The sequence below is a fragment of the Cornus florida genome, unplaced genomic scaffold (assembly GCF_030987335.1).
Source record: "Cornus florida cultivar Cherokee Brave unplaced genomic scaffold, ASM3098733v1 CherokeeBrave_3.0.0_Hap2_Chr11, whole genome shotgun sequence".
In the NCBI taxonomy this organism is placed as follows: domain Eukaryota; kingdom Viridiplantae; phylum Streptophyta; class Magnoliopsida; order Cornales; family Cornaceae; genus Cornus; species Cornus florida.
The window spans coordinates 138568689-138581715 of NW_026775581.1; the positions used below are offsets into that span (position 1 = coordinate 138568689).

Genomic DNA, 13027 nt, shown 5'->3' on the forward strand with positions numbered 1-13027 from the left:
GATTAAATTAAACAGCCCAACGGATCGGGAGGATAAACCTTCACCAAACGCCAAAACCTAACTCAAAAGTTTTTTTTTTTTTTAAATATATTTATATATTTTTTATTTTTATTGTTAGGTGAAATTTTAAAAATAAAAAAGAAAAAAAATAATAAATCTTTTATTTCACAGCCTAATCGATTTCACAATGTGCATAGCTCTTAAATTTTTGTGCAACTCATAGAATAATTTTTTTTTTTTTTTTTTTTTTTTTTACCTGACAACGAGAAAGAAGACTAAAAATAAAAATAAAAAAAAATCTCATAAAAAGTTCATTTATGGACCAAGAAAAAAACTAAATCGCTTTTGAGAGGGAGGGAGAGAAATGGCAAATTTTTATATTCATGGACACAGAGCATGAGCGAAAGCTAGAGCATGAAAGCGTTAAAGTTTAAATTTTTTGAAAGCGGAAACGTCATTATATTAGGTTTAAATAAGATTATATCAGGTGATGACATATATATTTTACATTGCGTGATTTATTTATAATATTCTCTAATTGAAATATTTTATAATAATATATTTTCAAACTATGTATAATTAATATATATATATATGGTAGTATATCATCATCACATGGGGCACACTGAAATTTAAGTAATTGTAAATAATAAATGCATTCGTTAATATATATATATATATATATATATATATATATATATATATATATTTATTTATTTATGGGATTGATCTAAATCTTTTATAAATAAAAATCAATCTCCTAAAAAGGACTTTAACAAGGACTTTTTATCCTTACAGATAAAAGGGTAAATTACACCTAGATCTCCTGTGGTTAGGTCATATTACACCTATATGAACATTTTGGTTTTAGATTTCACTTGTATATGAATTAGTGATTTAGCATATCACTTGCACCCCAAATATGTGATACCCCCGGATTTCCGGATGCGGGTTGGCCAGGCCCACGCCCGATTACCCGAGGATATCAAAACAATTAGCAATTTAATGAACACAGAATACAATATAGAAAACAAGAATAAATAAAATTTTGCTGGAAAGAACCTAGAATGATAATCCAATAATTGAAAACCTCAGAATAAATAATTTCATTGATAATTAAAACTATTTTGATACAACTGATCCATCACGAATGGAAATCGTTCTCCAATTTATACAACTCGGGAATCCATCTAGTGGACCCCTAAAATATCCAATGGTACTCAAAAGACTGGAACAAAACCCAAGTCTTAACCTGAAATAAAATCCTACGCCATCAATAGAGTGAATAACTGTATCTGCTCAGCACGATCAAGCTCTACAGCCCAGAACTGACGAACACCTGAAAAAAAATAATAAAAGGGTGGGTCAGGCCCACAAGCAAGTTCTAATCTAACTGCAATCCATACAGTGACCCGATACGCAGATACACCATAGATACCTCACAATATCTATCTAGTCTATACATATATATATCCACACTATGGGACCTTCACTGAACTACAGTAGGGATCTCAACCTGAATAGAAGGCAACATGCGAATACGCACCCAAAGGTAGGCATGAGTACCTAGACCTAACAGGGTACACCCAACCTACTATAACCAGCTACACATCCACTGCATATACGCACCCTAACCAACAAGTTTGAGACTCAAGCTCAACTCGTGGTACCATAAACATATATATCTAAACTCCGTTCCTAACCATTCACAAGAAATCCAATAAGTCATTCGGCGTATTCAACCGTACCGCCTTATATATATATAAGGAGGATTTATTTAACAACCCGTTCCCTTATTCCAAAATAGGTAGGACTGAGTATTTTAAATCAGTCTGTCCCTAATATGCCACCGTCCCATACCGGTGCATACAATCCACAAAGTCCATATAATTGATAGAACCAGTCATACTGTTCACCAATTAAAATCCATAAGGTAGGAATTAGCATTTTGAACTAAACCATATCTAGTATGCCACCGTCCCATACCGGTGCATACCATCCTCCATATCTATGTAAATTACAACATTCAAATGATAAGCAAGTAATTTACAATGCAAAACCAAACCCAGATAATTGACAGAATTTTAATGTGAGAATTCAGCAATTAAAATCCAATACATAATTCCAAATAATTGGTCAAATTTAATATAAGAATTCAGCAATTATAATCCAATATATGATTCCAAATAATTGACCGAATTAAGTATAAGAATTCAGCAATTATGTTCCAATACATAATTCCAGGTAAATTACAAGGCATAAATAATAAGCACGTAATTTATAGTCCAAAACCAACCATCCACATCGTTGCAGAATAGTATTTAGTATTTCAACAACTTAAAACCAAAACCATGTAAATTACAGACTATGAATGATAGTACAACATTTTAGCAATTATGTTCCAATACATAATTCCAGGTAAATTACAAGGCATAAATAATAAGCACGTAATTTATAGTCCAAAACCAACCATCCACATCATTGCAGAATAGTATTGAGTATTTCAACAACTTAAAACCAAAACCATGTAAATTACAGACTACGAATGATAGTACCGCAATTTAAAATCCAAAACCAATATCCAATTAATTACCGAAGATTTTTAAATGTTTCAGCAATTTAAATCCAAACAATTAACCATATAGTTGCAGGGGATGATTTAATAAATCAACAACTAACATCCAGAGTCTGCATAGATTACATCTAACACATCAATGACCCTATAATATATTTAAGACCATTTTATAAATATATTACATCACACTCGAATGCCTAAAAATAAGCTTAAGCATTTAAAACTTCATCCATCCACCAACCGTATACAATTGTACATAAGTGTTATACAGTTTGATCCGTTAATTTAGAATTAACCTTAAATTAATTTAGGGTCTTAATAACACCCAAAAATTAACTATTTAATCCCTTCGTGAAGTCTCATTAAATTTCTAAAATTTAATCAAGCCATTCAGTTCCTTTCTCTGTTAGTAGCATACACCGTTGTATATTTTTACACTGCTTCATCCTTTGTCTTAAAGACTTAAACCATGCAACATTAAGTTTAATAACACTTAAAATTAACTACTTAGATCCTCTGTTAAGTCCCTACAGTTCATTAGAATCACTCAAAAGCTCAAACAGTGCTCAAAACACCAAACAGAGCCCTAAAACCACTTTCTGGACGTAACAACAAATTGGAGCCGGCTCTTGGAATGGAAGAGCCGGCTCTTCCCCTATTGGAGCCGGCTCCAATCCCCTAGGAGCCGGCTCTTGCTGAAGGGGAGCCGGCTCTTGACTTTCTAGAGCCGGCTCTCTCCCTCTTGAGAGCCTCCAGTTCATCCCTACTCCGTTTCCGTCAATCTGCTCCTTCTCCGATCCATTCCTATCCCTCTACTTGTTTCTTAAACTGATCTAAAGGATCTAACACCCTCCTGATAGCATCCCCAAGGTTTGATTATAGCAATTTAAATCAATTAACAGAAGTAAACTTGTGCAAAAAACTGAAACCTCATGCATGGATTACAACGAAGCAAAATGCAACAGAGATCTAAAACAGAAATAGCAACCTTCCTATGAGATTTACATAACTCCCGTAGTCTTTCCATACTTAGTTTACAGTAGTTGCAATAAAAACAGAGACAAAAACTACGACAAAAACCCTCATGCTTAAAGGACATAAAACTGAACAAACTTGCATGCACTGTAACAGATATTGCAGAAATCATCACAGAAATAATTCAAAGCATACATATGATTAATTTGATGTATAACATACATGAATGATTTAGTTTTCAATTTCCTTAAAACCCTAGAGCATATCTAGGTGCACAGAACACGGCTCAAAGGGAAAGAGGAATATAGAACTTGCCTGAATAGGTTTGCAAACAAACCCTTGTTACCGTTGGTCTCAGTTTTTCCGACATCCACTGAAACTTGTCTAACCTCCTAGAACCTCTGCTCCTTCCTTCTCCTTGGTTAAACCTTGGAACCCCAGTCGAAATTCTCACAAACTGCTCTGTTCTCACCAAAATTCCCTCTGTAACCCTCTCTATTTGGCAGACTTTTCCGTGTAAAAGTTACGACAATATGTAACCCTAGGTTTAACATATACTGAGGTATTTATAATTGCAAGAATAAAACCCTAATCCACAGAGCCCTAACTTCGTCGGCCCACAAAGTAACCCAGTTTAGTTACATATCAGATGCTTATGAGACGGCTCCAAAAACCCTAACTAAAACGTATCTAAAACCCTAATTAATGGGAATTACATAATTACCCTGTTCAAAAATTAAATACTTAATAAATAATTAATTTAATAAAACCCATTAATTAAATCAAATAAGCAAGCAACGAATCACTTAAAACACATAAAATAAATAAAACAATTAATTAAAATAAACCAACAAATAAAGAATTACACCCTTAATTAAAATAAACAAACAATTAAAAAAATAACACAATGAATTAAAATAAACAAACAATTGGACACATAAGCATATAGATACAAAATCAATTTAATATGCACAAAAATAAAATTTAAATTCCATTTTTATCCCTTTTGAAATTAGGGGTATTACAAAATATGAATTTTAGGACTTTTGAAGTGTTAAAAGACTATACTACCCTTTGGCCTCATATTTGTGACCAAACTACCCATGACCCCTCCCCCCGGTGAACTTTCCTCTCTCTCTCTCTCTACCTCTCTTTTTCCCCTTTCTCTCTCCCTTCTCACAAACCCTCACAACAGATACGCAAATACGCACTGACCCAGTTTCGGTGAAACAAAACTCAATTCCACGCATATCGGCGTGTTCCCAACGACAAAGCAACGACGGGCGTCTAGTTAGAGCAATCAGCGATGACGACGTCGGATGTGGCTGTGGGTTGTGGAGCTGTGATGCGGCGGGCCGGCGGGGGTGGTATATGGTGTGGGTGATATATATGTGTGTGTGTGATTTGGTGGAAAGTGGGAAAGAAACCCTAAATCGAAGAAAGAAGACAAGGATTCAACGCCGTCGGAGGCTTCGACATCATTGCCGTCTTCTCCATTGTCGTCGCCGTTTGACTTGACAAATCGTCGTCATCGGCGAATTGATCCCATCGTCTCTCCCGCCGCCATAGCGACCACCTCCACCACGACCTCTTTCACCGCCGTCGCGACTGTAGCTACCTCTCTCCACACAGATACGCGACTGTAGCTACCTCATTAATTTTCTCCCTTCTCACAAACCCTCCCGCGGGAGCACGAGATGAGGATTTTTGCCGCCGATTACGACGTCGTCGAGGCTGTAAGCTTGTAATCCGATGTCTCACTGCCGAGATATATTGATTGGGCCACCGTAGAGGTTGTAATTCGACACCCGCCGCCGATATCAACTTGCTCTTCAACGTCATTTTCAACAATCGACTTTGCCTTCGATTCTGTCATCGACGTCCATTTGGGCAGTGGATGGGATGGGATTTTGTGTATTTTTGGGTTTGGTTTTAGGTGGGTGGTGGTGATGAGGTGTTGGGTGGGGGTGTAGTTTGGTTTTGGGTGGGTTGGTGGTGCAGGTGTTAGGGTAGGACGTTGGTGGTGATGGAGGTGTTGTTAATGGTGAGAACTGCCGGTGTTATATATATATATATATATATACACACACACACACACACACACACACACCCACAGATATATATATAGTATGGGCTTTTTTGTCATTTAAGATTATATATATATATTGTATTAAAAAATTGAGGGTAGAATGGTCAATTCACATGTATCAGAAGTCAAAAAGTAAATTGGGGTGTAAGTGAAAGTTAAAACCAAAATTTTCATCTGGCTGAAATATGACCTAACCTCAGGAGGTTTAGGTGTAATTTACCCTAGATAAAATACTCTCTTTTTGTAAATTAATTATATATATAATTGTCACATAAATAAATTAACAAAAAATCAATCCACAAGTCACCCCGTATGGTAGGTTTGAATTGGGTGCTTAAAAGGGAATATTCTTGAAGACGACAACATCGATACAGTATTTTCAAATTTGTATGGCACTTAGACTATTGATCACCGAAGAGTAGCCGAACCCGGACCACCAGGTGGTCTAGATACATTAACTTCTTTTAGTAAATCTGTCTTAAGACCCTGAAGTTTTTGGGTGTTTGGAGACGAGTTTTTGACAGCTAGGGAGAGAAATGGCGTCGTGGAATTCATTTCCCCTCGAGGTGTTATACAACGTTTTGGGATGGCTCGCTTTTTTCTCTTGGTCCATCAGTTTTTACCCCCAAGTCATCCTAAATTTCCGCAGGAAAAGGTACTAATTCGTTTCCCTATCGATTTTATATAAAAAAATTCGCCAATTTTTTTTCTCCATTCTGTATAAATAATATATATGTGTGTGTGTGGGTGCGCGCATTTACATAATCTGTTTTTTGGGTTGAATTATTAGTGTGGTGGGACTGAATTTCGACTTCGTGGTGCTGAATTTAACGAAGCACTCGTCGTATCTGATCTACAACGCCTCCCTCTTCTTTAGCCCCGTTGTTCAGAGGCAATATCACCAGAAATATGGCTTCCAAGAGGTTTCCGTTTCTCTCTCCTCCTATCTCTCTCTACAATCGACAAACACACACACACACACACATAACTCCTTATATGTGTAGGTCTGGATGTTGTGATGATGTGATCGTTATAGTGTTTCGATGCTGGAAACCTAACCAAAGAATAGAAATAAAAATAAATTGATTTAGATGAGGACGTGGTGTGAGTTCTTTAATATATTGTAGACTTTAGATTTAGCATTTTTTTTTTTTGGTATTTTGCTTTCTGATGTGTTGAGGCTTTTCAGCAAACAAATGGAAGGCTAAGAAGCCCATTTGTTCCGAAAATGTTACATGGTGGAATTGAGTAGTCATAGATATGGTCGTGATTGTTAAGATTGTGGTTTTCACGGTGGATTTAAAAATGGTTTCACAACAAAAATTGGCTATTAGAATTCTGATCGAACGTGGGTTTCCCTTTTAATTCATAAATGGTTTGGGACCAAAACTTTGCAAAACATTATTTTATGTAGTGTCGCAAGGCATTAGTAATAAGAATTGACATGTGTTAAATTAACGAGTTAGAAACCAAGCTGCATTTTTTATGTAGATTATTTTACATGGTCACATGTGTCACTTAGTCAAGTGTCAGTGATCAATCTGTTTTTAGTTTTTGTGGCTACTTTTTCATCCAATCTAATTTAGTTTCATGATACAACGCTTCTTACTTAATGGTACACTGGCCTTGGTGCATTGACAGAATGCTTGATGCAGATCAATTTATCTTTCCTTTTTGTTCATTGAGAAAAATATTCCTTTTGTTTTTTCTTTTCCTTTTTTTATGGTTAGGTAAATAATCACACACACCCATAAATGCCCACTATGGGATTTGAACCCTTGACCTCCCATTCGAGGGAGGAGATTTATACTAGTGAGGCAGACCTGATCCACCTGAATTGCAGGGGCCTATTATCCATGATTAATGGATAAGAGGGGTCATACCGGTTATGAATGGTATGTGTGACCTTGGCCGTCTCTAGAAAGCTTTTTAGTTGTTGAGGGGTGGAAACATTATATATATTAAATCTTTTGTATTTTGTTCCGATTGTTTCTTATTGCCAGATGATACCTGTAGCTTTAAATGATGTAGCGTTCTCAATACATGCTGTTCTACTGACTGCCTTCACCTTGTTCCAAATTACAATCTATGAGGTAAGTACAGTTATTTAGGCAGCATTTCGGTAGCATTTCGGAAGTATTTATTTTACATTGTAGAGCAAATGTTAATATATCTTTAGCTCTCAAAAGCAATATCACTACTTCTGTAATACCGTCTCAATACTCCCAACTTAAAAGATATTTTAGATTGAAGAATTTGACCTATGCATCCATATCATGCTTATGCTTTTTTTTTTTTTATTCTTTTTTACAGCGTGGAAATCAAAGGGTCTCAAAGACGTGTATTACAATTGTTTCTGTTGCATGGTTATCTGCTGCAGCTTGTGTGTTCATAGCTTTGCCAAGCCATTCCTGGCTTTGGCTAGTCTCCTGTTTTAAGTAAGATATTCTTGTATTAATTTCAGTATGTCCATTCAAAAAAAAAAAAAAAAAAAAAGAAAAGAAAAGAAAAGAAAAGAAAGAAAAGAACCACAATGTATTTATCAAATAAAAAAAAGAACCATAATGTGATAGTGATAATAGCAATACCTACTTGGTGATGATCGGAGTATTTGAGCCTTTGAATGGATCACAACAATGGAAGTCAACTTCGGCAAGATTTTAGCAAAGAATGGCCACAAGTGTGTGCCCTGTTATTACTAGAGTTGTTAGTTTATATTTTATAACGAATTGAGGGAAGTTCTATTAAAACTGGTGAGAAATAACAGTCTTGATAACAAGCTTAAGTTTCTTTTTACAAGACATTGCGACTGCAACTTCTCTTGATTGCGCCAACATATCTCCGCTTATCTAATCATCAAAAATTACAGTTTGATAGTGTTTTAACCTATCTGTTACTTTTTAACTTCTTACGACTCCAATGTTGTTGCAGCACATTGCAGGTTGTCATGACAGTAGTCAAATATATTCCCCAGGTTAGAATTTCCTCCCATTTGAATTGCTTTGTATTGTAACAAGAAATGCTGGTAGCTTTTCACTTAAAGTCTTTACATGTGCCATTGATACATTATAATCATTGCCGTATCCAGAGAACTTATATGGCTGCAGGCTTTATTTTATTTGTGTATTTTTTCTTTAAAGACTCTTATCAACTATCTTAGTTTTTTTTGGGGATCCAAAGAAGGGCTGTGGAGGGAGCATGGGTACATTACATAAAATTGTGTTTTGATGGGGTGCTTTTCTTTTGGAAAATGATTTATTAACCGAACCAAACAACTGAAATGATAGCCAAAATCCTCAGCAGCTGCACGACCACTTGATATGGGACCCACATGAGTTACGCATCAACTGATCATACAGCTGCTAAGGCAGTTGGCAAACGTTTCAGTTGTTTGGATTTGGTGAACCTATCATCTTTCTTTTGTTTTTGAGATTTAAGAGATTGTAGGCTGATAGACCTATAGACATGAGGAAAAGACCTTCTACAGGATTAGCTTATTTCTGATGTGGGTACATCCATCCATTTTTCAGGGTTTTGTTTTCGGTAATTTTCTTTTATTTGGACCCATGTACATTTGGGACTTGAGAGTTTCTGGAGACAAAGAAAACTCATTATAGAAAAGGGGCTAGGATTTGAGACTTTGAGAGGCAACTGTAAATCTGTTTTTTTTCTGTAATGAAATTTCACGATTGCCTTCGCTTGTGGATCTAGGCTTTAACCAAACCATGAAAAACTGTTGTAGCTTTGTGTGATTGTGTTCTTTTGCATTTTCTGTGTGTGCAATGTTATTTACACCACCAGTCCCTGAAAAGATTCCTGTGGGATTGAATTGTTCCATTTCCATATGCCTTACCATTGGAAGGCCTCATTATTCCATGAAGCATAGGTCTGTTTGAATGGATCTCAAGAACTAAATTAGAAAAACACTGTCAAAATATGATTGTGGAAAGGCTTTATTTGTCGTCGTATGCCAAAATATCTACCCAAAGGACACTGCTGAGATCCTGGATATTCTTTGCATTTACTACACGCAGTAGTTACACTTAATTTTAATTTTCGAAAATTTGATTTTTATGTTGATATATCATTGACCATGAATATCTCTGTTTATTCTTAAGAAAAATGGTAAGAATTTTATTCATAGATAAAATAACAGGACGTTTTATTTATTTTATTTTTATTACGGGAAAATAACAGGAAATTTTCCCCCTAAGCAAATAAAGGTTGAACTACTCGATAACATGTGTATGTAACTATTTTTCTTCATATGATCTTTGAGACTATTAGGTGACATGGCTTTAAAACACAATGAAATTGTCAAAAAAAAAAAAAAAAAACACTGAAATTGTTTGCTTCTGTATTAATATGGAATTAATGATATATTATTGTATTGTTTCTTTCTTAGTTTGATTTATGCACGAGATAATTAATGTGGATTGGCTCCTGTAAATACTTGATATTCTAAAATTGTTTGCAATTTTTACACTTCTTTTGTTAGAGTGGTTTTTTTTCCCCATATTTTTATAGCAAGTTTTGTTACTAAAAATATAGGCAATTATGAACGTCCGGCGGAAGAGCACGGTTGGATTTAGCATTGGCAACATTTTACTTGATTTAGTTGGAGGGCTGGCAAACTATGGGCAAATGGCTGTGCAATCTATAGATCAGAGTATGTCCTCTTCTCTACAGTCATGTAGATTTCTTTTTACTGACAGAAAAATGAAATTGCCTTCATATACTTTATTTTTTATGCTAACTTAAATTCTATTTATCATTCCAGATTCCTGGGTAAACTTCTATGGGAATATGGGGAAGCTGTTGCTATCCTTGGTATGCAATATTCTACTCCAGTTTTATGTATATGTTTTTGTGTCCTTATATTTATAATGCTATTAAGTAACACAATCCAGTATGGTTTTAATGCGATTGAATACATAGTTTCTATTCTTTCATTTATTTAAACTATTAAATTAAGGTACACTCAGTATATGTAAAACAAAAGAAATCAAAGCAACTAGGAAAAAAAAAAAAAAATCAAAGCATCCTTTTATTTGGTTTGAGATACCCAACAAATATAGTGCTGAAACAAAACTAACTACTAAATTGAGGTACACTCCTGAACATAGACAACAAAAACAGAACATTGCTTGCCAAATTAATATAGTGTTTCAGGATTTAGTTGAGTGTCATTTAACTACCACGATCACAGTTATTTTTTATGTGAACTTATTAATCCTTTGGAGGGGCCAAAGGGTGAGAGCGCTTGTTCGCGATTTCTGGAGGGTGACCCCCTCTGTGTTTGGTGGAGTCTCTGGAAAGAGCGCAATAGAAGATCTTTTGATGGGGAGGGGATCTCTATTGGGGCGTTGAAATTCGCCATTATTTGTTCTCTTTTTAGTTGGGAAATGGGGAGATATTGTATTTCTTTAGATGAGATAATGGACTTTTTGGGGTCTTTGGGTCCATAGGTCTTCTCTTTCCTTTTTTCGGTTTTTGCACAGGGATGCTTTCCCCTTTTGAATGCTTAACTTATTAATCCTCCTGGCTTTTTTCATATTTATATTATTAAGCATAGGAAAACTATTTGCCAAGTACTTATGCGGTGTTGGTTTTGGTGGTATGAACATTTGCAGGTGTCCGTCTTCTTTGATGTGCTCTTTATATGTCAACATTATGTGCTCTATCCTTCCAAGAAAATGGTGATATCTCCTAAACTTGATGTGGTAAGCAAGGAGCCACTTCTTGAATCTGCTGATCGTCCTCATTCAGAGAATGTCTAGTTTAGCTTGTCCTGAATATATTTATCTATGCCCATAATTTCATATAAAATTAGTACAATTCTTGTGTTGTTCCTTTCTTCATCTCACGTAATCCTTATGATCTTCTTCATTTATGTATAATTAGTTGCACCGTAGTGTAAAAGTTTCATGCAGAAGTAGCGTAAAGATTATGATTGATGAACAAATATGTATAGAAAATACCATATATATATCCAACTTTAGTAGTGTTTCTTTAGCTTTTTAATGTATGGTTGAAATTATTGAATACCAGATAGAAAGTAACCTCCCCCAAAAAAATAATAATAATAAATAATCAGTTACATTGGATGTCAATCTACAATTAGGTGAGAAAAAAAAATTAAAAAAATGATCCCAGTTAATAGGCATACATTATAAATTGTCGGACAAGGTCAGTAACCAAGGAATAGGATTAGGGAAAAAAGGTAAAAGAAGTACAAAATTATTTGGGCTTGGAGGGCTACTTTTAATATTCTAAATTCAAAACAAGGATTATTGCAATACATTTTTTTTTTTTCCCTGAAGGTTTACAATAAATTCGAAATATAACATTTCTCACATCAAGATGTTCATATTTTATTTACCAGTAAGATTAATCTCCCAAGATTTCCTTAACCAAATATAGACACTTGTGTTTTGCTTTACAGAAAGAAATTTAATTTAATCAAAACATTCCCTAGTCCAATTTTAGTTAAAATGAAGAGAGATGAGGATTCTTTCCCTCCTAGATTGCACTATTAGTTTAGATTTTGTAAGTATTTTTAACATAAAACGTGCATTAGTGTAAAAGTGCTAAAATATATTGTGTGTTTTTCCTGGGCAGTAGCCAGTAGCTTAGTTGGTAGATGGTTTGTTAGAAGAAAAAAAAAGATTTTTATTCTTTTTTGAATCATAATATGGAAATGTTTTATATCATGCGCAATGAATTCAGTACAAACTAGATAAGAAATAATAAATAATTTTTCTTTTGGTAGGAATGAGTTAAGGAGAGAAGAGAAAAGATGATGGATTAGTTATTCTTTATTATTTACAAATTTTATTCCTTATAAAAAAAATATTAATTATAAACATTTCTTTATAATTAACACTATTTCTTCTATTCTCTCCTAACAAACAAAATAGGGTATTACAATATTTTATTGAATGATAGGGGACGAAACAATTATCCCCGAATGTGATGTGGTCAAGACCAGTGATGGAGTCAGGATTTCAAGTCAGGAGGGGTACTGTGCAAAATATATATATATATATATATATATATATATATATATAAACATAAACATTACAAATATAAAATACAAACGAAGAAGAAGAAAAAAAAATTATTCAAATATGCACGTTAAAAAAATGAATTTTAAAAAGTAGAAATTGAAAAAGGAAAGAAAAGTGAGAGAACTTTAAAAGAAAAAAGTTAAGAATTTCAATTGAGAAAGGAAAATTTAACTTTTTCTTTTATGAAAATTTAAGAAATTTGAAGAGTAAAAGAGAAAATAAAAGAATAATTTTAGAAGCCACAAAATTTAGGGGGCACTGTATAAGATTTTTCATATATATAAAAAATATATAAAAATTAATACATACTCCCTCCGT

The 13027-nt window shown here is 34.3% G+C and overlaps 1 protein-coding gene across 1 annotated transcript; it reads left to right on the forward strand.

The window, feature by feature from the left end:
* The first annotated feature begins 6027 nt into the window (after nucleotides 1-6027).
* Nucleotides 6028-11654, forward strand: LOC132283394 (cystinosin homolog). Its single transcript, XM_059785334.1, has 8 exons — nucleotides 6028-6294; nucleotides 6430-6562; nucleotides 7643-7732; nucleotides 7953-8077; nucleotides 8571-8613; nucleotides 10191-10308; nucleotides 10420-10469; nucleotides 11273-11654. The coding sequence occupies exons 1-8, from the start codon at nucleotides 6176-6178 to the stop codon at nucleotides 11417-11419; spliced, it is 825 nt and encodes a 274-aa protein (XP_059641317.1). The 5' UTR covers nucleotides 6028-6175; the 3' UTR covers nucleotides 11420-11654.
* Nucleotides 11655-13027: the final 1373 nt, after the last annotated feature.

Bases quoted from the DNA above. Each gene is read 5' to 3' on its own strand.
- LOC132283394 (XM_059785334.1), top strand. From the start codon at position 6,176: ATGGCGTCGTGGAATTCATTTCCCCTCGAGGTGTTATACAACGTTTTG. The intron at 8,078-8,570 runs GTAAGATATTCT...ATGTTGTTGCAG, and splicing joins TGGCTAGTCTCCTGTTTTAA to CACATTGCAGGTTGTCATGA. The intron at 10,470-11,272 runs GTATGCAATATT...GAACATTTGCAG, and splicing joins GGAAGCTGTTGCTATCCTTG to GTGTCCGTCTTCTTTGATGT.